The sequence below is a fragment of the Cyprinodon tularosa genome, unplaced genomic scaffold (genome assembly GCF_016077235.1).
Source record: "Cyprinodon tularosa strain WSP-4 unplaced genomic scaffold, ASM1607723v1 ctg261, whole genome shotgun sequence".
Lineage (NCBI taxonomy): Eukaryota > Metazoa > Chordata > Actinopteri > Cyprinodontiformes > Cyprinodontidae > Cyprinodon > Cyprinodon tularosa.
This window is the reverse complement of record NW_024038965.1, coordinates 758325-785094: the sequence shown is the minus strand read 5'-3', so window position 1 is coordinate 785094 and position 26770 is coordinate 758325. Positions and strand designations below refer to the sequence as shown.

The following is a 26770-nucleotide window of genomic DNA, read 5'->3' as shown; positions in this document are numbered from 1 at the left end:
GCGTACCGCCGGCACGCTCAGCACACCGGATCCATAAAGATAATTCGCTGTCGTCCGTCAGTGTCATCCCAGATTAGGGACAAACTAATATATATAAGTAGGGTTATTGTTCTTTGTTAGATCCGAGTTTACATCTGAATGTATATATATATTTTTAATAAAGTTACATACTGTATAAAAATACGCATCAAGCTGTTACATTTCATCTTATAATAACAGTTTAGTTAAATGTAGGATATTTAAAATATAGAAAACATAATTTTCAACATTCTGCCTGTACTTTTAAGTTTAATATTCCCTTAATCTGCTATTGTTTTGTTGTTGTACATCGATATTTGATCATTTAAGCAGCTAGCCTCTGTCAGACCAGCATACCCATATTCAACACCCTGTTTGTCCCTTTAATTTATTCTCTTTAATTTGCCCTTTAGTTTTGTACGAAAAATCAACTTTAAACTTCCTCAACAGGCGTGTATCTACGGGAGAGGATTAGGGCCACTGAAAAAACAAAAAAGTTAACTGATTCTGACTTTTTTCTCAGAATTTTGGATGTAGATGGGCACCATGAAGGAAGAGATGTGGGATCACATCTTCAGCTTCACTGACAAAGATGTGAGTTGTTTGGGAGGAACAGTAACACATTGGTGGAAAATGAAAACCTAAAGGGATAAACGCAAATCTGACGTCTTGCGCATGCGTATTGACTATGCGACTGTCATTAGGAACAGGAAGTGATACCTCTTGACATGAAAACATCTTCGGCAGCATGTTATGTCGGCGCTTGAATGACATTTACTGCTCTTAGTTTACTTCTCACCCCTTTCTAAAAATATATTAGCTCTAAATGTTGCTGTTCGGAGTTTTATGACAGGAAGCGTTGCTGTTTAACCAACATGAGGAATGTTAAGCCCTTCCTTTGCTTTTCCAAACGCTGGACTCCTCTCAGATGGCTCAACAAGCCCAGATACTGTTCAAACCCCTCCACAGCCGCGGTTAGTTCAGGGGAGAATAGGAAGGCTCTCTCCGACAGCTTCAGGAGTCAGATCGCCTCCGGTCCCAGTTTTCAGGATTTCATTAGAGGAGGTTCAGTAAATCTGTCTGCAGATGAACACACAGAGGAGCGCAGTTATCTCTCTGAAGAGCTGCAGATGGTGGGAAACTCAAGGAAAGGTCAGTGTGTGCAGCATCTCTTTAGAAAACTATCTGTTCATACAGTATGTGATATGATTCTGATGTCTCTCTAATTTTAGTGTATTTTGAAACGTATGGATGCCAGATGAATGTGAATGACACAGAGATAGCCTGGTCCATACTTATGAAGAAAGGCTATGAACGCACAGCTGATCTCAAGCAGGTACTGCTTTATTTTTATTCAACATACATAAACATATATAAACATCATAAGCATACATAAACATGCATAAACATACAGTAGTCTTCATTTAATGCAGCTAAGACTCATGGATTTGATCTACTTACTGTTAAATGGCAGGAAATATATGAGAATTGATATGTGTTCAAATTTCTTTCATTAGAAGAGTAAAAAAAAAGAGTAAAGAATGACATTAGTTTGGGATCAGTGCTTAAAGCTTCACAGCAAGAGCGTAGGTTTGATCTCAACTTTGGTAGGGACACCATTGGTCATAAGTTAAATTGGTCTGAAGTCAAAAATATGCATGCTACTAATTTTTTTTTTATGCTTGACGTTAGCATCAGGGTGCATTTCGTTGAAAGAGAAAACTGCATTTTTTGCAACATTTATACAAATTTTATAAGCACTACACCCACAATATGCTGTTTATCAATGGTTGAAGCATCAGTTGCTCTGAATAATGTGAAATTGGGACAACTTAACTCTTTGAAAAGCGTTACATTTGAACTTACAAGTGACTAAGACGAAAGGTAAATATGTGCCTTTTTAACCAAATATAATGTTAATATGTCTGTTATATGTGTATTTATCAGACGTTTTCTTTTGAAGAAATGGAATTGTGCAAAGGTAAACAGGTTAAAACCCACTCTTATTTTTTTTTATCTGATATGCTAATATTCTCTTTATTGTAAAACAAAGTAAAATGACATTCTAGGGACTGCAAATAGATTTATTGTATTTACATCAGAGCGGGAACTATAAGAGGAACTGACACTGATCATTAAAAATATTAACTTCAACATACAAGTTGTGAGAAAAGAAGCGCCTTCTGCAACAACACTGTATTGTAAACTATAAACATGTCATTCACATTGGTAGGGACAAGTAGGTCGGGCCAAAATTTTGGTAGGGACATGTCCCTATGGTCCCTATGCAAACCTACGCCCATGCTTCACAGATGTTGTCTGACATTTCTGTTTTTCAGGAGCAATAAAATATCTTGTGTCTGTTCCTCCAGCTATTTCTCTGGGAATCATATAAAGGCCTTCAGCTGATATGAGAAAAAGCAAATACATTTTTCTTTTCAGAATTTTAGAAATATTCTGGGAATTGCCCAGCATTAGGATAATTACTAGTGTTGCACCGATACCAGTATCGGACAGGGCCCCGATCCTGCACTAAAATGGTGGTATCGGAGAGTACAAAAAAATAGGGCACCAATACCATTTTGGGAGCCAAAACTTTATTCAAATATTGTCACCCATTCCAGGTAGGCAATAAAAAGTTCTACTGGATTCACTTTGTATTAGTCTTTTTCCTGCTTCACAAAGGTAGGCATCAGCTGTCAAAGCCATAATGGCAATTATTTTACATCCAAGTAGTATGCAGTTCTTCATATATGCACACATGCATCAATTTTAAACAGAGGGTATTGTTATAGTATCGGTATTGGCCAATACTGCACAGCTAGCTATCGTGTATCGATAATGGGGCCAAAAAAATGGCATCGACTCAACACTAATAATTACTTTATAATCAAACCCTCAAATAAGAAATAACATTAACCAAATAAGATCAGAAGATTAATGGATAAAAATATGAGTTATTAATCTAGCTGAAAAGTTCCGGTAGAACGGTAAATACTAGCCAGACAGAGATCTGTGCACAACTTCTAGAGCAGGTTATTAGTCTAAGGTCCTTCTAGCTTTAAAACTGTGACGCTATTAGATCAATCTTTAAAAACACCCCCTATGGCTGTAGGTGTTAAACAAAATAATCATCAGGTTGTCTGATATTTGCAAGAAAGTTGCAAGAAAGTTTATTGAAAAAAAATAAAAATGAACCTTTTGCAGATTAGAAATGGGCCTTTTCCTATTTATTATACCTGATAAACCCCTGATTTTCAATGAAGTCAGTAGAAGAAACACAAAAACTTATCAGCACAAAACAGTAAAATGGACTAACTATAATACAGAGAAACTTATTTTTCCAGGCATTTTCTTCAATCTGTGTCCACCTTTTACTTGGCTGGGAGTATAATTGTAGAATTTCATCTTTTTTATTTTACATCAATTAAAGAGCCTAAGACAGGTCCACTTAGCAGAACCTTGTATCCTCTAGAACAGCTTCTAGAACAAGCCTTAGAGCAAAAAAGAAGAGGACCGCACTTCAGGATCCGATATTTCTTTCAGAACCGAGGCGATGGGCACTGTCTGTTCCTCCTCCCAATATTCATATTCATCTCATAGAATAAATGTTCCCTATTATATTTACCATGCTTTCTTCTCTTCTTCATCAGGAATGTCTTTCACTCCATGTGACCTCTGAGGGCACTGCCACACATATCGTTTGCATTCTCCTACACAGACCCTCAGTATTTTTATTTTCTCATTAGGGCTTCAATTTCCACTGCATATTGTTGGAGAATATCTACGGCCTTGTTTACCTCTACGTTTTTCCACATTGAAAAATGTTTTCCCAGCTTAACTCATTGTTCGTCTCTGTGACAAATCTTATTGAATTTTTATAATATCAAAGACTTGTATGGTTCAGATAGTAATCCTACACTGCAAAAAACGAAATTAAGTTAATTGTTCTTAAAAAAGGGCTTTTTTTATTGAATTGAGCAGGTAAGTGAGACATTTTGCCATGGAATGAAAACAATAAATGTAAACTGTAAATTTTTTTTTTTTTTAGCAAAAATACAATCTAAAAATAGTAATTCCATTGGTAAATCATCTTATTTACCGACACAAATTGAGGGTGAATCACTTATTGTAAAAAATGTTTACTTATTTTTAGATATTTTCTGCAGGTTAATAGAACAGAATAGTTAAAACTTTATTTTCCACCCGGGAGGGGACACAATAATACTGCATATCTTTCCCTTTCTCTCTGCCCTACTTCTCGTCTAACTACTTATAAAGGCCAATAAAACATAAACAAATAAAAAATATTTCATATAACAAACTCTCTGGTCATAAAGACATGAGATCTGACATTGATTATTGATTATTTTATGATTATTAATTCATGTAAATTGTCTGAAAAGGGGTATGAAGAAGTAAAGCTTATTTTATAAGGGTATGTCCTTCTCTATAGGACAAGGGGTGTTTTAGATCCCGTATTTAAAAGGAACTTGTTTTAAAAAACATTACTGCGTATGTGAAGAATACAAAGACATAAAACAAGAAGGAGAAGCTGTGGAAACTAACTTCTGTACAGTGATTTGGGAATCCTTTAGAAGTTTTTCAGTTTGATTTTCTGACACCAAAGATGGAAAGCCTTCTTTGTCATCTTTTATTTAGTGCTGTTTTTGTCCTTCTAGGCAGATGTTGTTCTCCTGGTGACTTGCTCCATAAGGTGAGATCCTTCAGGTGCAAATAAGTTCATTTATTTCCCATTATACATGTATATATATATATATATATATATATATATATGGCTAAATGGTAAGATTAACAGCAGTAATTATGTTCTACAGAGAAAAGGCTGAACAAACAATTTGGAACAGACTCCTGCAGCTTACAGCCATGAAGAAGAAACGACTAAAAAGCAAGTCACCGATGAAAATAGGCATCTTGGGTAAGACGATGTCCACATTCGTGACACGGTTAGGGGATACATCAATATTCTAACAGGTGCAAACCGTTTGTCCAGGCTGCATGGCAGAGAGGCTGAAGATGGAGCTGCTGGAGCGGGAGAAGCTGGTGGATGTCCTCGCCGGCCCTGATGCTTACCGGGACCTTCCTCGACTTTTAGCTATCGCTGATGGAGGTCAACAGGCGAGCAACGTGCTGCTGTCTCTAGAGGAGACCTATGCAGACGTCATGCCCGTTCAGCATGGCGCTCAGGGCTACAGTGCTTTTGTGTAAGCCGTTTCTCCAACTAGCATGGCTTCTGATCAGAGCCAACCATCTGGCTCGGTTCTTATCTATACTTTCTTTTTTTTTTCCCAACAGCTCCATCATGCGAGGCTGCGACAATATGTGCAGCTACTGCATCGTTCCGTTCACAAGAGGCAGAGAGAGGAGCCGGCCTGTCAGATCCATCCTTGAAGAAGTACAGATGCTCTCAGATCAGGTAAAGAACGACCCATGTTTTCTGTATTTTTTGTGAAAGTTGCTCAGCTTGAAGTGATGCCATTTTGACCTCCAGCTACAATATTTAAACTCAGGCCCTGATGTAGAAACCCTGAATATTTCACCGGCCTTTTAAGGAAAGTTATGCCAGTAGTAAATGCTATTTTATTGTTGAATTACAATAATTTTTTCCTCCTTGTTGCAAAAGAAAAAAAAAATCACCACACCCCTCCTGGAATGGTTTAGATGGTCAAACATATTAGTGAGGCAGCTTCATTGTGGACGTATAATGCTAGTGTAATGCACACTAGCTTTATTTATGGATAATCTAAAACAAATTTTCTTGAGTCGTGAAGTGATTTTATAAATGCTATAGACTGTAATCGCTGTGAAAGAATCAGGGAAGAAATTTCCAGAGATCCTTTCGCTTTCCTATCAACTTGATGCAAATAGAGTTTATTCTCTCTCTGCGCAATCTGGAAATTTTTTTGATTGTGTTGCTTTGTTTTCTTTGCAGCTTTTTTGTTTTGAAAGTTTACATATTAGCAGGTTATTAAGGAGTTTTAGTTGGAAAAAATGTCTGATGCAGCCGCAACACGGCTGTAGGAAATTGGTTTTATGCTTTAATTTTTGCAGGTATATTATCGTCTTCATTCAGGGAAAAGTCGCCATGAGTTGCATCTATATTGTGTATGTTTGTGTGTCAGGGTGTGAAGGAGGTGACGTTGCTGGGTCAGAATGTGAACAGCTACAGGGACACGTCAGAGCAGCAGTTCTGTGGCCCAGAGCTGACGAAGCTCAGCCGCGGCTTCGACACCGTCTACCGAACCAAGCAGGGAGGTCTGCGCTTTTCGGATCTGCTCGACCAAGTGTCGCGCATCGACCCCGACATGAGAATCAGGTTCACTTCTCCTCATCCGAAGGATTTTCCTGATGAGGTATGCCACACTAGTCACTTTCCTTTTCTTATGGTAAACCGGTGGAGTTGGATTTACATGTTATACAGATAATTTCCTGCCATTATAAAACAAATGATAGTGTTTGAGTTAAGAAAATAATAGAAAAGCCGTTTCTGCTTTTGAGCTGTTTTTTAATCTCTGGAGTTGAGTTCTGGTTTATGGGTTCCTGCAGGTTCTGCAGCTGATTGCAGAGCGCCAAAACATCTGTAAGCAGATCCATCTTCCCGCCCAGAGCGGGAGTAACCAGGTGCTAAAGGCCATGCGGCGCGGGTAGGATGTCACTGTTGTCTTTTCAGAATGAGTGGGGAAGGAATCATTTTAAATTACTCTTTATCTTTTCTATTCAGTTACACCAGGGAGGCCTACCTGGACCTGGTGGACAATATAAAGAGAATCATCCCAGGTAAGCATCTAGAATCATGTTCCACTTCGATTTATCAACCGTCACTACACAGCACTAATGAAATCGCATTAGAAGTCTATATACAGAAGCTTACATCAAATTATCATGAATTTTGTATTAATTTCGGCCTTTCTGATCCACTTTTATAATTACAACTGTTTTACAGTTTAGGTGATGTTTAAGTGGGATGCAAAGGTTAGAGCTGACGTGCCCCAACATTAAGATCGCTCCGCCTACGCGAAAAAAGCCAACAGAGTGAAAGACATTTAACCTGATCAGAAAACCTGCAGGCAAAGATAGCAGGCAGATCCTTTTTCTAGGATCAAGCCATTAAAGTTAATTAACTTTGCAAAGACAGAGGAAGGAAAATGGTGGACACAGTCAGGCTGGCTGTGAATGCAGTAGTGTCCGACGCCTTTCAGTTACAAAAGCGGGTCAACAAGTTAATATAGTACATAAATTAGAGGTTGAAAATCTGAAGCATGATGTTATCATTAATATAATAGGAATCTAAATGAATTAGGGCTAAAATAATGAATTGGATTAGTCATCATTAATCGATTATTGAAATAATCGTTTAATCATGAACTAGAGTAAAGAGACTCTAAAGCATGCTTTCAGATGGAAGAGCAGCCCCCTTAGAGCAGTATTTGTACCACATATTTAAAAAAATATATATAAATGTTTTGCATTTGAGATGGAAAAACTTTTTTGTCTGTTAAAATGTTCTACTTAGAACTCCTGATATGGAAAAGTTTTAGTTTCATCTGGTGTCATTCTGTAAAAAATCTGTAGGGAAAAAAAAAAATCAACACATTAATTGATTAGCAAAATAATTATCAGCTGCAGCCATATTATGAATATATAGAAAAGGATAGAAACTGAACATTATTGATCTCACAATGGAGAAATTTACCTCTGTATTTAACCCATCCCCTTGGGGAGCAGTGGGCTGCCATTTTGTGGCGCCCGGGGAGCAGTGTGGGGTTAGGGGTCTTGCTCAGAGACCCAGAGTGGTGGCTGTTAGGATTGAAGCAGGTACTTACAACCTTCTCAGAGCACAAGCACACTACTCTAACCACTAGGCAAACACTCCCCAGTGTCTATGTAGCCCATACCAGCACATTGGTTTGGATGCAGTGTATTGCTACAGGTCTTCTTCGTTATTTAGGCAATGGAGGGCTTTTCCAAACTAAACATTAAACCACTTATGTTTAAATAGGAACATAAAATCAGGGACATCAGGATACAACTTTTTTACATTTCTGATTCGATACTTATATTGCATCTTTGAGAACAATATTGACACCATACAATATAAGCATAAATCCTACGTTATTTTAATGCTTATTATGTAGTGTGGAATATTAGGAAATGTTTGATTAAGTGATTTTACTCAGAGAACAATAGTCAATAACAATAAGTATGAGAACAGCTGACTTAGTTGTTATTATCCAAAATAAACTTTAGACAGAAGCATTGTGTTTATATCATCAGGCCCATATCTGAGATCTTAGGTGAAGGCCGATACAATCAGATATAGATTTTTTTGCCTAATATTGACATCGTATTGGGACATCCCTACATAGAAGAGAATAATTATTTGTTAAACTTTTCAAACAGAGAGAGAGAGACGCCGCTGCTCCTACAGAGGAGGGTTGTTTCATTTTGGGATAAGAGGCAAGTTGCTGACGAGAGATGGTCTTGCATCAATTAAACCCTCATGCTTAAAGCTACAGTCTGTAATAATTACAGGGATATACAGTCAGAAATGTAATATATTATACATGACTATGTTATTTATCATCATCTACGAGCTCAGCCTCTTAACCTTAATATTTGCATTGCCTTAGAATTCGTTATTTATAATTACATAGGAGCGGGTCTCGCAGCCATGGAGGCAGACATCTTTGCGCTACGGCAGCGCAGAGCCAACAAACTAGTGATTGCGAGATCGCCCATTACGCTCGAAATTAACTACGGCAAGTTGAGAGAAATGAACTGAGACGGTACTGAACAATAGATACTAAATACTACTATAGATACTAATAAATACTATCTGTAAAATTATCTATGTAAACAAACCTCATCACTTGAGAAGGTAGGTGATGCGGACGTCGTGGAAGACATTTTGTCCCGTAACGCTCGCCGTACTGTTGGGGGGGAGAAGCGGTGGGGGGGGGGGGGTGTTCATGTTTCTGCGATCTGCAGTCTGGACATTAGATGTCGCTGAAAATTACACACTTAAGCTTTAATTTTTTATTCCAACTTACATCATGCTGTATTCTGACCATATTTCTTTTTGTAGCCATTAATAAGCTTCTGGTATATTTCCAGCTTGGTATTTACACTTTCTGCCAAGGGTGGTCAGAGTTTTTTTTTTTGTGTCACTTCCTGCCAATGGTAATGAAGCAACATTTGCTTCATGCATTCCTCACCTAGTTTAGCTGTTCCTTTAGGATTAGGGTCACCCAGCTATCTCCATGTTTTTACTATGTGGCTCGAACTGTAACCATCTGATATAAAGCAGTTGATTCTAATGTTCAGCAACAGTTATCCAGAAACATTCAAGGCTCAGGCCTTTTTGAACGCTGCCATATGTTGGAAAACATGCCATAGGTTGGGTCAAAAGAATGACAATAAATTAAGAAGCTCTTGCTTCTGGATGGTTACGAAATTCATGGTCTGTCAAAGGAAATTCGGCCCAAATGGAGAACCGAAATACATCCTGGAAAAAAACTTTATGGCCACATGAGAGAAAGTAGGACCTCTTTGGATAAGACCAACTAAGGCACGGGGGTGGAGTCATTATGATTAAATGAAGGAAGACAACCTTAAATAAAAAAGCCATCCAGGTTCCAAGTAGAGGTTGTAGATATATTGATATATTTCTGTAGTATTATAAGCCCATGTAGTAAAGAGAAAATCCACAGTTAGCTGAAAAAGCAGGACTTCAAAAAATCTTTAAAGGATTCAAATAAATCTGAAGTTATTCCCATAATGACGTTAAACTGTTTAAACATAAATGTGACTCAGCAGTGTAGCAGCAGAAAGTGTTCCCGTTGCAGTTTTAGTTGTATAATCTTTTCTGACACCTTCCGCTTAGTTGGCTCGCCACAGGAGGCCGATCCTGCACAGATCAGTGCGCCTGTTTACCGCTGACTCCGCCAATGAGAAGGCAGAGACGTCAGCGTTTCTTCTCTTGCACAAAACGAATAAAGGAATGGGATCTTTACTGCAGATTGTCCCAGTGTGGTAACAGTTCTACCACTTTCTTTATCTAAATGCAAAAGCATCGAGCTTCAACTGGACATAAGCCGCACCTTAAGAGGAGATTAAATTTAAAAAAATATTTTTTTTTATTTCTTGCAGAGGTTTGTTTTCTTAAACGTTTAAGCAACTAAAGCACGTAATGTGGACCATAGTGTCATATGTTGATGTGTAAAAGAAGAATAGAAAACCCCAGTTTATGGGGTTTTTGCTTCATGAAATCAGTGACTGACCAGTGACTTTATCTTCACATTTTAGACGTGAGTCTCAGCAGCGACTTCATCTCCGGTTTCTGTGGCGAAACCGAAGAAGACCACCAGCAAACTCTCTCCCTAATCAGAGAGGTGGGCTACAATGTGGGCTTCCTGTTTGCCTACAGCATGCGGAAGGTGAGCTCTTATAACACCAACGAAGGGTCGTCTATCATACATTTGCTTTCTAGTAATTAATCTTATTTATCTTTCTTTTTTTGTGTGTGTCTGATCCCTTGCAGAAGACACACGCCTTCCATCGGCTACAGGACGACGTGGCGCCACAGGTGAAGCAGCGGAGGCTGGAGGAGTGCATCTGTGTTTTCCGGGAGGAAGCTGCGAAGGTCAACGCTGCCATCATCGGCAGCGAACAGCTGGTGCTGGTCGAGGGAGTGAGTTCAGCCTCTCTAACATAATATCGGATTTTTTTAAAACACAGATCAGATTCTCCGACCTGAGCTGTAGATCTTCCTCTTGTCTGCTTCTCTGGTTAATGCTCTTGTTGGCCGGCCCATTAGTTTAGGCGGGAGCCCCGTCTTTTGTAGGTTTGCAGTTCAGATCGAAGAAGGTGGTGCATAAAAAAAAAAAAAAAAAAGTGAATCTGTGCCATTACATCCAAGATATAAGGTTTCTTCATCTTTTTGTTCATCATTTCTGTCTACAAATGATAGTGGAATACTTCTTCAGGTTTGCTGACTTTAACCATAGGGAAATGTGAACCTGATTATGTCCTTTAGACATGAAGGAATAAAATGATCTAATATGGTGTAAAGGGTTACACTAATCTGTTACCAGGCAACGCCGCTTAACTCCCCTCTCTATTTTTATAAAGGAAAGTAAAAGATCTTCCGTGGATCTGTGTGGGAGAACTGATGGGAACATGAAAGTGATTTTCCCCAAAGAAGATGTTGCCCTTCAGTCCTCTGCATCCATCACTGCGCCAATCTGCCCTGGAGACTATGTGCTGGTGAAGGTAGGATGGGTTTCATCCTTATACCTGTGAGGAGCTTGTTCTGAAACAGTTGAAATGGGCTTTATAGGCTAACCCAACGTAAATGAGTAAATATGTTAGCTCAAATTTCTCCTTATGATGTCTTCATGTTGTTTGTGCATAACGTTTTTTTTTTCCTTTGCATTTACCCATCTGCTGGTCAGTTTGTGAATAGAGCAAACAAAGCAGATGTGAACAACATAGAAATTCAAGGTAGTGAATAAAAATCTGTTGCCTATTGTTCGGTTTCTTTATGTGGATATTAAACCACTTTGCTTGGACAATACCTGCTAATGTGCGATTTTATGTTTGTCTCAGTCCTTTTGAAGAACCCCATGGCTTTTTTATTACCCAGACAATATTTAAGCTTTGTAGCTCAACTTATAGATCTATATAAGAGGCTCTATAAAAATTTGTTATCCAAGAAATCAAATTTTTTCTCTTAAACATTCAAGTTTTTACTGTCAACTGTTTCTCTTTTTTACAAAAAAGAAGAACCAATACATTTGATTAGTATATTGCAGCAGTACAGTCTAAACTTTATTTTTTTTAAAGAATAAAGTAAATGTAACGTTCATGCTTGTCCATATGTTTTATATAGTATCGGTAAAAGTAGAAAACCATAAAAAAAAAAGAAAAAGGATTTCAGGTGATGCTGAGATATCAGAGCTTTTCTCCCTCCTTGAACTCATCATCTAAAGTGAATCATCCTGTGGTTGGAAAGGTTCTGAAGGCAGCAAATCGAGCGAATGGTATGGTTCAGAAACGCACCCGATGGAACCGCTCTGACTGATGGGGAATGCTGATCTTTGATAGTAGCAGGAAGTCAGTCGGTGAAAAGCAATCTGGCCCAGTTTACCAGAAAAAATACTACATGAACAAACTTTGGTTCACATGTTTTCTGGACTTTTATGTAAAAACAAATCCTGATGATATGATTAATTAGCAGCTATTGTAAATGTTAGTACTGAAAACCTCTGCCCCTGTATATCCGAGGAAAAGAAGGGAATTAAAGAGTAGGTACATAAGAAGCTGTTGGTAATGGCCAAATGGGTCATTGTTTCATTTTAAGCCTACAACTCCACAACTCCAGCTCGATAACGCAAACCTTGCACAATCTGAGTCACTCAGCTCTGAAAACATTCCTGTTGGACTAACTCACCGGCACCGCTTCCATCTCTCCACTGACGGATTTACATTTAGGATCTGGTGTCAGCTGAGGAACTTTGCGGAATTATTAAATTGCTTAATAGAGCGTGAAAATCAGTGGAATACTTCTGCTTTACTGGGATCTTATTTATTTATTTATTTTCTCAGACTTGGTGGTCACAAAAAACAGAACCATCCAGGCCTGTTATAACTATCCAATCTTGCAATATCTGTATTTTTTCCTGCAATGTGAAACTAACATGATACTTGTGACCCTAGTTAATCTCGTTATGGCAGCTGCCATGTTCCCATCAATCAGTGCATCAATGCTGCTGATAGCTGCTCTGGAATAATCAGAGATTTGAAAATGCCAACAAATGTATCAATGAAATTCATGCTTTAACAACAGTTTGTTAACAGTTTCATTACGCCAGGTTTCCACTGGATAAGGAAGAACCCTATTCTACCGGGGGCGTTCTGAGAGAAGAGCGATTCTGCAGTGTTGGGCAGGATTGTGTCAATGCCCTATAGTATTGTAGTTGTAGGCTTTAAATGGAACAATAAACCCATTGCTTGGTATTAACCTGTGTTTTGCACGCCTACTCTTTCTAATAACCTAGTTTTCTTTAGATCCATCATGTGTGCATGACTTCAAATACATAGTTTATCAGTTGTTTTCTTTAAATCAATGCTTATATTATGGCTGATGATAAAATGGGACCAGAACATAGACGTTACTATAAACTGATATCTATAGACCAGAGCCAGATATTGGACGATAACTAGAAAACCTCTGGACTAAGTTTTAAGTTTTCCTTTGGATCTTTTTTTTGTAAATACTTAACCCGTCTTAGCAATCCATTAATGCCTTTAATAATGTTCAGGTCTAGGGCTGAAACAAGTTAATCGGATTAATTGTGATTAATCTATTATTGACATAATCGTCAACTAATTTAGTAATCAATTAATTGTTAAACGGAGTGTAGAGACTGTAAAACACACCTTTAGCTGACTGAGCAACACACTTGGAGCAGAAACTGTACCAACTTTGTGAAAAAACCCAAAATTAAATTTTTATCCATTAATCTGCTCTGATTATTAATTGATTAATTGCAAAATAATCTTTAGTTGCAGCACTAGTAAGGTCCCATATGAGTTGGTTGTCTCCCCCTAGTGGTCTGGAGTACTTCCATCATGCAGCACCAGTTTGCAACTTTTCGTAACTTGCAATATTTTTCTCTGTTCTGTAATTTACTGTTTGTGTCTCTTGGTCTCAGTTCTTCGTTTACTATTTTAATATTGTGCTGTTCCTGTGAATCTTGCATTTACACAGGTCTGGTCTCTGCTGGTATTCAGAAAGTGACCAGGCAATTCACAACCTGTACATCTCAAATGTTTAATGATTAAAATATGTGCTACTTCCATCCAGCACTAGTTTGTCGTCATAAAACAGTAACAAACTGTTTTTCCCCCCCGCTATTCATTATTCTGCCAAAAGAGGCCACAACCAAAAGTTTCCACTATTAAAACAGATCTATGAGCATCAGCAGCATCTCTCTATCAGAAAGAGCTTGAATCTTTCCAGTAATTTGAGGTACATCTGTATGCTCGTTCTTTTAAGCTTCATCTGCCAATGACCCTGTTCACCAAATTTCCCCTCATGACAGTGTCCACTTCAACACCCAACCATAACTGCAGTAGTAGTGATTCTCTAGAAGTAGTCGTCTCGATTTGGCTCTTGTAAAACTAGCCTAAATTCTTAAGCTTGTTTTCTAAACTTTAGTTTAGTCCATGTTCACCCACAATAAGACATCTCAACGTGTTAAGATAGCAAAGTTTTATTAGGAATCGATCATTGACAAAAACATGAGTAAAATGATTCTGCAAAAATTACATATTTCCTTTTAGTCAGAACTTTGACATTGAATATTTAACAGGACCTCTAACTAGAACTGGAGATTTTAGAGTTTGCATGGTTTTATTAAAATTTACAGTAAAAAGAAGAAAAAGTGGTAGCATTTGCTGAATCTACAATAGTTTTATTCTGGCACTTATCACATGTCTACTGCTTGATAATCTCACAAGCCTCTAGCTTGGTTTCTGCTACAATCAGTCTGTCATTTTTTTGTAGATCCTGTCAGCCAGCTCCCAGAGCCTGAGGGGCCGGGCCCTTGGTCATGGCTCCCTGAGAAAGAACACTGATGCACTGCCGTGATGGAAACAAACGATGCTACATTCTGCTACACGACGCCAAAAACAGAACTAAGAAACACCATCTGCTATGGATCACTATTAAAAGCTCAGTTTTGTGTCTTTAAATGTCAAAGCCAGTTGTATTTGTTACTAAAATGCTGTTTTTATAAATAATAGTGTCTTTATAACACTCAACTGTGGTTGATTGATTTTTGTCCCTGTTGCATTTGATTGATTATTCTGACTTTGTAATGCAATTCTTCTGGCTGCAGGAGAACTGTTCAGATCAGCACATTCACAGCATCATTCCTCTAAGCCAGGAAATTTGAAATAGGATTTGGCTAAAGTCAGCAGCTGAAAAGAATGCTGTGATCTGCTTTGGAAGGGAAGAATTTTTCCTGAATAGGACTCTGCCCTGCAGAAAGTCGACTGTTATTAGAGAACAGCAGTAACACAAGCGCCTCATCCACAGTTACATGGAGCCAAAAAAAACAAACAAAACAACCAAATACAAAAATGATAAATATCTGAACTGATATTAAAAAAATTATATTTCTCTTTGGAATAACAGCTATTTTCTTTCCATTTTGGGGTGTTTTCAGTTCAACCTGTGAACTGAACGTCGGTCCCGATCAGCATGTAGTCCTACAGAGAAGCATAAAAAAAAAAAATGATCAGAAATCAAAATTTTTAAACATTTTCATGTAAAATATATGATCCCTGCTACAGCTGAACAGAAAACACCACGTCTCTAACCTTCATGATTTGAAGCTGGGGGTTCACTAGGTTCATCTTTCCGAGTGCAGGGAGTGGGTAACCCTTTCCAAGTTGAACTGTAAATAAAAATGAATCAGTTTAGGTTAAATTAATCACTGATGTTTCAATACAGAACTTTATACCAACAAAATTTGAAGGCACTAATACTGATTTAATATTGATTAAAGAAGCCAGATTTTCTATTGACAGATTAAGATAAATTTGCAATGGCACTAACAGTAAAATCACCAAAAACATTGTATGCATGGTTGCTATTGAACATTTTTAGAAACATATTTTTAAAAGAACAAAGAACTTCTAACATGCGGGATATATTACAGGAAAATTATCATTCAGTAAAAATGTAACCAATTTGTCAAAGTGAAATTATTTGGAATTCATTGTAATTGCTATAGCAGTTTAATATAGGCTGCATAATTTATTCTAAGCTATACTCATTTAGCTGTAGAAGATTCTTAGTCATTCAGGTCAGTCATTCGAAAAAAGTAAAAAAAAAAATTTGCAATTCAAAATGTCAGAATTAGCGTTGAGTTCGAAGCTTAATATAGTAACCTAAAAAAAAAAAAAAAAAAAAAAAAAAAAACTTGTTTTAGCTTAGAAAACATGCAAATTGACCCAGAAGAACGGGTCCGACCTTTAAGAAATGGGAGTCGTTGAGGTCTTTGATAGTCTTTGATAGCCTGCAATACCAGATACTGGTCAATGCTCCAGAAAGGTGTTTTGTCCCCTGCATGGAGATGATGGTTAAGATGATAGCCTAAACAAGTTTTTGGGCCACTATATAAAGCTCCGAACTCAACGCTAATTCTGACATTTTGAATTAAAGAAAAAGTTTCTTGGATGGGCAACAAGACATCTTTAAACTTGGAAACAAAGTCCAGTGGATTACTTTTCAACTTTTTTGTAATGAATATACTCATTTAGATAGATAATATACTTATAAACACAGCTCCAGCCTTTTCTAAGAGCCCTTGTTAATACATTTTAAATGCAAACATAGGTGTGAGGCTATTGATCCAACAAAGATAAGCATGTGAAGGCTACCAAAAGCAATACAGGTAAGCATTAGTCTCAGACAGTCATTTTGTCTTTTGATTTAACTGTAGATCAAAGGTTTTAGAGACATTTTAGCATATCAAATAAACTGTTCCAGAAATTTCCCCCTCACCTTAGAAAATTTTAAATTGTTTTAAAGGATCCTGATTAACTTACCATTAACTATGGGTATCACTACCACTTTGAGGACCATTCTGAGCACACTGTCAAGGGAGCCAACCTGTGAATCAGCAGCATGGTTAGTTTGATTATGAGGTGATGCAGTCTTTACAGTGACTCGGAGGATAAAGCTCTTACATTAAACTGTCCCACATAACTGGTTCCCAGGGACAATTTCATTCTGTACAAAGAGAGCAAGGTTGAACTGATTAAATATCCGCACAGGGATTGAAGGAGAAATGACTGCATTATTTTTTAGTGACTTACTGGTTCAGAGTGAGACGTCCAGCAACGTTCAGTTCTCTGACAAACACGTTGGCGCTCACGCTGCTCTCCTATAAACAAAGCATCACAAATGTTCAAGATTGAATCTCCCCCAACCTAAAATGTGAATTTTAATCTCATCCACACTGTGGCATACCAAGTTTAGGACAAAAAGAGGGGACAGTGTCCCGTTAGGTTGGATGGCATACGCCGTCACCATGGCGTTGGCCTGAACAGTTGCATTTTTGGGCTGGAAAGTGACAGTGGGATTCTGCTCTGCCCTCACCAGCAGCTTCATCATTAAACCTGGGTACTGCTTTGCAATCTGACAAAACAGAAACCGGATCCATGATACTGGGACTGCTAGAGATGTTTATTTTGCTCAAATCCATGCAGTTCCTCTCACCTCTGGGATGAAGATCCCGAATGTTTTTGTGTTGAGTCGGAAGGGTGAGCCTTTGGGGACCTGTTTGGAACGGATAAAGGAATGTTATTCCAGTGGGATATAGGGTACCCTGAAAGCAATAAACAGCATGTAGTTGCTCACCATATCATCTGTGACATAGAGGCTGAGGACTCCAGCTTTGTTATAGACGAAACCTGCAGAGTTGGCAGTGAAGGCAGAGAGGGCCATGTACAGCATGTTGTTGTTCTCGGATGGGAGGGAATAAGCTGCAGGGGTGAAAGGAGGCTCCTGGTGTTTCCCAATGTTGTAGAACTCCCCCTTTAAAAGAAAAGCAGTAGTGATGATAGATTCTAATAAAATCCATACAGACAAGTTTTAACTTGCCAGCTTTTTTTTACCTTCATGTTCAGATCAAGAGTAGCTTGTGAAATAGCTGGAGATGACACCATGGAGTATTCAATCTCTGCATATTTGTCCACCTTGGCCAGCACTGCAATAAGACAGAGAGATGCTAACCAACACTCTGTGACACAAAGACTAAATGTTATGAAAAAACGGATGCTTTACCATTGAGCGTTTTCAGCTTAGGGTTTAAACCTGCCACTGTTTTATCGACCAGAGGACAGATCTGCACAGTAAAGAAGAGGAAGAGTGATTTTTTGCTTTAGTTGTCACCAAAATTTAAATGTTTTAAAAGAAAACAAGGTTTGCCTGGTAGAAATATTGGATACAGCAATGTCCAAGCATGTTATCACAAGCTATTATTTCATCAGGATGAATCACATTAATGATACCTTTTTATTCATTGAAACTGCACAATTTGATAAAATACTTAGTTTGATAACATTTCATATCTGAAAGAGAAAACTTTCAGATATGAAAAGTTTTAAGTTTTAAGATGGAAAAAAGACCCTCTTGCAGTGAACTTTTTCTTTTAATTGAGAATCTCTTTGCTTGTATTGCCAATAGTGGTTAGGCACAGCCACACAACCATGGGTTTGGTATATTATTTTTTGAGCAATACAATGGGATCGAAGTTTTGGCAACCCAGTGGGCTGTTTGGCTTTTCACATTTCACTTTCCTGTTATAATAAAATCTGCGACCCTCTATATAATTTGACCTACATGTATTCCATCATAGACTTCTTTAGGTTTAGTTCTGAATGCTTTGAAGTTAGGGTTTGTAGACGCATAGACTGGGGAGCAGACTCCAGGAGCTTCAGTCACAATATATGACGGGTCACAGACTTTGTTGTAACACCCAATGAACTGCTTAGTTTTTACTCTCAGAAATCCTCACACTGATGTCTAATCGTATCAAAAAACCCCTCATGCATTTAATGTGGAAGCTACTGCTAAGAGTAGGAGGCTGTGAGTGCATATACGTTAGGCTTTTACAGTAGGATAAAAATAAACATTCACTAGTAACGCGAGTTAAACTATGGTGAAAAACAAGAAGGCCTGGCTGTAAATGCAGCCTAACCTGATCAAATTAGTTAGCTAAACATTATAATAACCACATGGCATAGACTATATTCACAAACTACAATGCTTTTTAATGGGATTTATGTGATGGGCCAAAGCAGAGTAGAAGATGACTGAGAAGTACAATGAAATGGTATGAAACAAAGAAAAAATAAAATAAAAAAATCATTAAAATTGGGAGTTGCTAAGTATGAGATTACTGGTTTACCCTCACCTGTTTCTGCAGAGCGTTACGAAGAGCCTTGTTTATGAACTTGCTGAAGAGATTGTAAAGCCAGCTGAAACACACAACCATGACAGATGTTAGGCTTCTGCAGCACATGGTGGAAGTCCAGTTCCCCTCATGGATCGTCTTTTACCTGGCTCCCCCATGGAACTTGACTTTGGCACTGGCGACATTGGCTACACAGTTGGTACTGCTGACCACAGGTCGACCCGTCTGGTCACTTTTCACTGCAACAGTTGTGCTGATTGAGAGTCCAGTGACACCCACGTCAAAAGAGCCGCTGTCCTTACTGTGAGAGGAGATTCACACAGCGGTCAGTGATGGAAAATGGCCAGGATTTCAGTTTGAGAGGATATTTACTCACATTATTCTGAGGTACTTGACCCTCCAGTTTCCATGCAGATTCATGAAGGCATCTCCGATAGTCAGCTTCACCCCCGTCCCTGGCACCAGATCCACCGCAGACTTCGGCAGCCCCACGTTCACCAACCGTATGCTGGAGTAGATGGTTTAAGAAAAATTAGCCTTTCAGTTTTTTCACTTAATTTAGAATGTTTTAGGATTAATACAGTGTCTTACTTTGTTAAACTGTACTTGACTTTACCAATGGGAGACACTCTTTGTGAGCCTGAAAAATCTGGGATCTGGACAGATTTGAGTTGCCCCTGCAGGGCGTCCATGCCCAGTTGTTTACCTGGAAAAAGAAGCACAGGTTTGAATGCATGAGAACAAAGCCAGAAGTCTTACCACAGAAGGAGCCTTAGCTGGAAAAATTACCATATTGAAGGCCTTTATTGGTCAGCCTGACCGTCACTCCTGGGTTCATGCTCAAGGTAGTAGAAACAACCACCAGGAGAACCAGCAACAAGGACAGAGCCATTATGTGTTCTGGGAAACACACAGGATTTATGTGAACATTTAGAGGGAAAAATGGCAAAAAAAACTTCTGTTTTTGTAAAAAACAAAACAAAAAAAACATGGCATAATGCAAGCCTTTTAGTGATTGACTTTTAAACATTGACAGCTGCATTGAATTAAACGAAGTTGTATTGAAGTAGAGGGACTAACTGCAAAAGAATAGTACGCTTTTTAGATAGATTAAAAATGTTGGATTTCTTTGCAAGATACTGTAAATTTGCCAAGAGAAGAGGGGTGGATATAATCCAATATTACTCAGATTCTCAGGCAATTTGCTCTAATTTATTCACATATTTACCTTAATGAAACACGTTGTTTAATTAAAGAATATGGACAAAAAATATAAGTGCCTCTTAAGAATATATTTTTGTGTAATATTCTAAGTAGGTTTGGGATTTTTTTTTTTTTATATCTGAAAGAGTGGCCTGTTTCCCCTGGTCAAAACCACATGACCAGTGTTAAGCAAGTCTAAAAGTCATTTATATTAAATTAGGATAGGAATTAAGATCCAGCCCTCGTTCTTTGTAAACTTCAGTTACAGGATGGTGGAATTAGTGCAGAAAAAGAACTTCACAAACTGACATTATTATAAAGAGTTGAGTTAGGTCATGGTCTGTACATACAGTATCTGACCAAATAGTTAAATGCATGAGAAAACCACAAACACTATTTGAGATTTAATATATTAAAATGGTTTAATGATTGTTAAACCAATGATTGTTAAAACACCGTTATTAAAATATAGAGCCATAACTGAGCCTTACCTGAAGCAGAAGGTCTACAGGAGCAAGCCAGTCTTCTTTTCTCCAACACTTTGAATCTGACTGTTTACAAGTCTGAGAAGTGAGTGAGGAAGAGAGACACACGGCCTCTAATATACTCCCTGATCCAGGAAGTTAAACCTGCGGAAAGGACTCACCCACTGGCTTGAAGCAATCACGGGTTTTCTTTCCTCGAGTAATTTTTGGCTCTAGGCCTTATCTGGCTGCTGTTTGTGCAAGTCTGAAATACATTAAGAGTTAGATATTGAGCAACTTTAAAATGTTTGCACATTTGTCATTCTCTTTATTGTTCTTGATGTTCTTTTTTGTTTCTTCCCAATCTGATGATCAATCAAATTAGAACATATAGAGCAACCTTTCAAAGTTCCTCCTTTTTTAAACCCATTTAGTTCTGCATTTCATTGAGGTGTGAAACTTGTGAACAGAAAGGGAAGTGGAGATTGCAGACATGTATAAAACCGTAATGGGGTTTTGAAACATTTGCGCTAGATTAACCAAGCATAAATTATTTGTACCACCATGTATGTCCAGATATGAAAGAAAACTGCTCAAACTTAAAAGACCCACATAAAAAATACAATGTTACTCCCAAACAGTCACAGGGCTGTAATAATCTACAGGTCCAGCTGATGAAATAACACTAATGGCAAATTAGTTCCACCTGCTGCTGCTGTGCAAATGGACTACAGACTACAGGTGGAAATAAGAGGTAATTAGTGGTTTCTCTGTTGACAACTTTTCTGGCTGCTGTTTTGGCAACTGTTGCATAATGTTGTCTGCATATCACAGGTAATGCAAAATGGCACATCAGTGCCAGCTGTTGCAAAAAGGTTTGCTGTCTGTCAACAGCGTCCAGAGCATGAAGGAGATACCAGGTGACAGGCCAGTGCACCAAGAGATGGGCAGCAAACTGTCATGAACCATAGAGATGATGATGCAAGGCTAGACCTCATGTGGCAGAGGTGTGTCGGCAGTTCCTCCATGATGAAGCCATTGTTGTTATGGACTGATCTGATACGTTTCACAGATTAATTTCCAGTTGAGCACACCTGGGACATCTTGTCTTGTTCCATGAACTAATGCCATGCTGCATCACAGCCTTTTCAGGAGTTCACTGATGATGTAATTCAGTTCAAGGAGGACATTGTTTAGGAGAACATCTGCTGCTTCATCAGGAGCGAACAGGCAGTTTAGGAAGGTGCTACAGGTCACACACACTACAGAGCCTCGTTTTACTAATGTTGTTTCTTTAAATTGTGTTTTTAGATGTGCTCAAGGTCACCTTATAAAACAGTAAAAGAAATAAAGAATTAATAGGAACATTTTGATTGCTCAGAATAAAAATGATGGTCTGAACAGATGTTTTCTTTTTGACTCCTCATTTCCACTGAACTTTGATCGACCTTTATTGTTATGTTCCTTTTTTAAAGTATGATCCAAAACCCAGACCTTTATGATCATTTTGAAGTTATTTTTTTCTCAATGGATTCCAATCTGTAATAAATTAAGCTCTTTAGCTGGAATGTTTCATTCATTGGGATCTAAGATGTGTTACCTCCGTTTTCCCTTTGAACTTTTGGAGGGCTATTTATGATCAGAAAGGTGAGCTGTGACCTTTTGGTGACATTTATGGTTAGTGAAGCGCAAGCAAAAATAAAATATGTAAGATATGTAAAAATCATTAGCAATTTTAAAATTGGTATGTTAAAGGAACCTTGATGAAATTCTCTCTATTTTATATTTTTATTTTTAAAAAAAAGGCTAGGCAATCTTTTTAATTTACAGGATTTCTATTTTTGGGATTGGGGTCAAATAATCTTTTTGCATTCTTTCCATTTAATTTTTAAATTGGATGAAAACCTCAATTTTACATTTTTTCCCCCTCATAAAATGTATAATTACATAAAATTATCTGGGAAAAAAGCTCTTTATACCTTATAATTATTTTCAATTTGCCATTTTATCCATCTTTTTCTAATATTAAGGGTTTTTCTGGACAAATTTCTATCAATATTTTTACATTCTAATGAAAGGAATGCTGTAAATGGAGCTTTTTTGGCCTAACCTATTGGGGACACTGCCTGCTGGATAACATTCAAGTCAGCAATATTTTCAATTGATAAGAAAGCCATAAAATGTCAATATTATTACATTAAATTACTGTAGGCTGTAGGTTTACAAAGGTGCATGCAGGTGGAGCAGCGGTTAGTGCGCAGGACCCATGTACGGAGGCTTTAGTCCTTGACACGGCCGACCCGGAATCTGATCTGTGGTCCTTTGCCGCATGTCTCCCCCCATTCATACCCCCCTTTTCCTGTCGGTTTACAAAGGCTTATTGATAAACAAGCTGGTTCTTCATAGTGAACAGTTTCCAGACATAATGATGGGAAGGAAAGAGAATGGGCCACAGGAATGACTGCAGTATTTGGACAAAAAGATGATGCAAGTTGTCTTTTTAATTGGTCTTATTTTCTGAGAAACCATATCCATGATCTTTTCAGAAGAGGGACCAAAACTACTGCAGCTTACAAAAATATTCACCCACCCAAAGTTCTATGTCATTTTTTATGTTTGGTTGGCCTTTAAACTGGAAATAAAATGGATTGATAGTTTGAACTATTTCAGTTACAGGATATGCCTTTAACTTTGAAGATGTATTATTTGCTAATCGTAAATGAACAAATCAGACCTGGTAACTGCAAAAACTTCTGCAAACTTAACGATCCCTCCAAGGTCAGTTCTCTCATTTGAAGTTAAATGGTTTTAACTGGAACTTTGCCTTCATAGTAAAGGGAGTAAATACCTTACATTTCTTAATTCACTTTACCTTTCATTAGTTTGCATAGATCCATAAGTAAAGTACTTGAATTATAGATTGGAATATATCTAAGATAAAAAGCAGTGTACGTCACTGTGTCTGACTTAACTTTTTAACTGCTCCTGTATTTAGAGTATTTCATTACGTTATGCTGTTTTTCTTCTGCTTTTCCTGTCATGGCACACACTATCAGTTGGGAAACTCCATGAGGAAAAAGTCCAACCTTCCCTGGGGAAAAAAACATCTGCTCTAGAGCAGGTCGCATTCCTGAGTGCTTCCATCACTGCTGACGGTTTTATTTTCACTTCTGCGTCAGCTGTTGTCAGGAGAGCACACTGTGTTTTTGACTTTCTCTGATCTTTTCTTTTCCACTCAAAGTGAATCAAAGTTTTATTGATGAAATAAAGTGAAATTAAAGGTTGCTGACCTTAATGAAAATTTAGCCACTTAGTCTTAAGATGAGCGCTGATGGTGAAACATTTTATCAAAGTCCCATCAAAGCTATGCGCATAAAGGTTTGAGAGGTCAAAAATCACGTTTCAAGCTTTTGGTTTTTCTCTTTGTGCATTTTAAGGAAGTAACATGTTTCTTTCTTTCAGCTTTGTTAATCAAGCACATTGCAGATCAGCTATATGTAAAACAGATCTTCGCTACCCCGCTTTAGCTTTTTTGTTGGTCTTTTAAATTTTTATTGATGGTTTTATAATACTTTTATTATGCTTGCATTGTCTGAAACAACATTATTGAACAAGTTGCAACCACTTGTCATTTCTTGCATAGATTGTGTACATGTATGTTTACCGTTAGGAACTGTGAAATCAATCATGAAGAAAGAAACCATAAGGCTAATGCAGTTAAAGCAGTTGGAGGCGGTGACTCAATCACAGCCTCATCCCATTCCGGAAATTACTGCCAGTTATAATAAGCAAATTAACAAACTTAAGAAATCAGGGGTTTGATAATTTGTGGTACAAGATATTGTGAAAAGAAAGAATATCTGGAAAGACAAATGCAAGCATGAAGGATTGCACATAAGACAGGGAAGGATTAAAACTAATTTAACTCAGGTGGTTGTCAAAACATTGTAGCACTATAATATAATTTTACACACATAAATGTGAAAATGAGTTGTCCAGAAATGACCAATGTGAGAGTTTCTGTTCAAAACAACTGATTTAATTTTAAAGAAAAATCCAACTTGTGTGCAAATTCTGCTATTTTACTTTTTTTGATTCTAATTTAAATAGCATAATAACAAAATAATAAATTCAGCTGGAAGGAACACTTTTACAAATTTATTTAAAAAGAAAACTTTTCCAACCGTATGTTAGAACAGGATAAAGTACCTGCATTTACACTGTTTACTGTATTGTAACCTCCGTTGAGATCTCAATGAAGAGACACACGGAGTCAGATAGCCAGAACATTAACAACTTTAATGCGGAACACACAGGTCTTCTCATTCAGACAGATAGCCTTTTCACTCACGGTTTGGCTCTCTTTTCTGCCGCTAAGCCTCATGGGAAACACATAACACATAACAGCACCGTTTAACCGCTACATTGCCCCCCCTCAGACGGTTAGCTGTCCCAGCAACCAGGAATGCCTACGTGAAATTAACCACAACATTGAACAACAACAGAACTCTTAGTCCATTACGGATTAACTATAAAGTCTCTAAATCGTGCAGGAAGGCACTGTTGTCTGGGGTGAGCACGCCGGAACTCACCCTGAACAACTTGAGGCGTAGGAGAAACCACTGGCGGAGGATCCGTCTCCAGCTCACCAACCGCAGGCTTGCCTGGCTGGTATGGGGCCAAGCGGTCCCGGTGAAGAACCACCAGCCGGCCCCTCTTGCGAAGCCGCACCCGGTACACCACATCAGAAAGTCTGTGAATCACCACAGATGGTCCAGCCCACTGACTGGTGAGCTTTGGGGACAGTCCTTTTTTCCGTTCAGGGCAAAACACCCAAACCTTGTCCCCAGGCTCAAAGTTCTTCCCCTGGCAGCGCAAATCATAGGCCCGCTTCTGCTTGAGTCCGGCTGCGGTTAGGCACTCCCGAGCCAGTTCATGAGCAACCTGTAGACGCTGCTTTAAATCACAGATGTAGCTCAGTCCTGGCCCAACGGGTTGCTCCGCTCCGGGGGGTGGCCCAAACACCAAGTCCACTGGGGTGCGTAGTTCATGGCCAAACAGCAGCAAGGCAGGGGTGCAGTGAGTGGACTCCTGGACCGCTGTCCGGTAGGCCCACAAGATGACAGGCAGGTGTAGATCCCAGTCATGTTGCCGTTTATCCACCAGAATAGCCAGCTGGGTGGACAAGGTCCGGTTGAACCGCTCAACCAGCCCATCGCTTTGAGGGTGAAGTGGCAGTGGTTCGTGTCTTCTTGATGCCAAGCCTCCGGCAGACCTCCCCAAACACCTCCGCCTCAAAGTTCCGGCCCTGATCACTGTGCAGCTCCTCAGGGGCACCGAACCGACAGAACATCTCGCTCACCAGTCTTTCAGCCGTGGTGGCAGCGCTCTGGTCGGGGATGGCATACGCCTCCGGCCACTTAGTGAAATAGTCCATGGCAACTAGGATGTAGCGGTTCCCTCTTTCTGTCACAGGAAATGGGCCTAGTACATCCACACCCACTCGTTCCATTGGAGCACCCACCTGGTACTGCTGCAAGGGGGCATGTGAGCGCTGGGTTGGCCCTTTCTTTGCTGTGCAAGCATCACAACAATGGACATGGAGCTCCACATCTTGGCGGCAGCCGGGCCAATGGAATCTCGACCGGAGGCGTTGCAGCGTCTTAGCGACTCCAAAGTGGCCTGCCCCCACAGAACCATGGACCATTTGGAGCACCTTGGCCCGCAACTGTTTGGGCACCAGCAACTGAAGAACGTCGCGCTGTGCTGCTGGGGCTTGCCACTGTCGATAAAGGAGCCCACTGTGGCAGCAAATGGTGGACCACTGGGAGTACAGTGCCTTAGTCTCTGGATCTAGAGCTGCTATCACCTCCCAGGTGGGCCGCTGGCCAGCCTCCACCCACTGCCTGACCCGAGCGAGAACAGGGTCCCGATCTTGCTCCTCCCGCAGTTGTTCGGCCCCCATAACTTCCACACCATCCATAGACCCTTCGGTCACCCTAAGACACCTAGGATGTTGTGGGTTGTTGCTGACGACTTGTAGAGCCACGGTCTGGGGGTCCATTGACCCAC

The 26770-nt window shown here is 39.0% G+C and overlaps 2 protein-coding genes across 2 annotated transcripts; one reads left to right on the top strand and one right to left on the bottom strand.

Annotated features, from left to right (window-relative positions):
- Positions 1-721: 721 nt before the first annotated feature.
- cdk5rap1 (CDK5 regulatory subunit associated protein 1) lies at positions 722-14865 on the top strand. The gene is made up of 13 exons (XM_038289039.1): positions 722-1170; positions 1251-1354; positions 4701-4735; positions 4857-4957; positions 5033-5243; positions 5335-5455; positions 6162-6392; positions 6586-6683; positions 6761-6816; positions 10345-10475; positions 10580-10729; positions 11170-11310; positions 14609-14865. Exons 1-13 carry the CDS (start codon positions 894-896, stop codon positions 14690-14692), a joined length of 1740 nt encoding a protein of 579 aa, XP_038144967.1. The 5' UTR covers positions 722-893; the 3' UTR covers positions 14693-14865.
- LOC119786001 (bactericidal permeability-increasing protein-like) lies at positions 14535-20880 on the bottom strand. The gene is made up of 16 exons (XM_038289040.1): positions 20726-20880; positions 19821-19931; positions 19623-19737; positions 19408-19539; positions 19177-19332; positions 19032-19095; positions 17900-17960; positions 17731-17822; positions 17474-17650; positions 17333-17392; positions 17084-17251; positions 16930-16997; positions 16801-16843; positions 16660-16723; positions 15427-15503; positions 14535-15315 (listed from the first exon to the last, which is right to left on the bottom strand). Exons 2-16 carry the CDS (start codon positions 19921-19923, stop codon positions 15274-15276), a joined length of 1422 nt encoding a protein of 473 aa, XP_038144968.1. The 5' UTR covers positions 19924-19931; positions 20726-20880; the 3' UTR covers positions 14535-15273.
- Between the last annotated feature and the right edge of the window lie 5890 nt (positions 20881-26770).

Coding starts and splice junctions, on each gene's coding strand:
- cdk5rap1 (XM_038289039.1), top strand. CDS start 894: ATGAGGAATGTTAAGCCCTTCCTTTGCTTTTCCAAACGCTGGACTCCT. Junction 6,684..6,760: donor CTAAAGGCCATGCGGCGCGG/GTAGGATGTCAC, acceptor TTTTCTATTCAG/TTACACCAGGGAGGCCTACC. Junction 11,311..14,608: donor GAGACTATGTGCTGGTGAAG/GTAGGATGGGTT, acceptor ATTTTTTTGTAG/ATCCTGTCAGCCAGCTCCCA.
- LOC119786001 (XM_038289040.1), bottom strand. CDS start 19,923: ATGGCTCTGTCCTTGTTGCTGGTTCTCCTGGTGGTTGTTTCTACTACC. Junction 19,333..19,407: donor GTCAAGTACCTCAGAATAAT/GTGAGTAAATAT, acceptor CTCCTCTCACAG/TAAGGACAGCGGCTCTTTTG. Junction 17,651..17,730: donor CTCTTGATCTGAACATGAAG/GTAAAAAAAAGC, acceptor TTTCTTTTAAAG/GGGGAGTTCTACAACATTGG.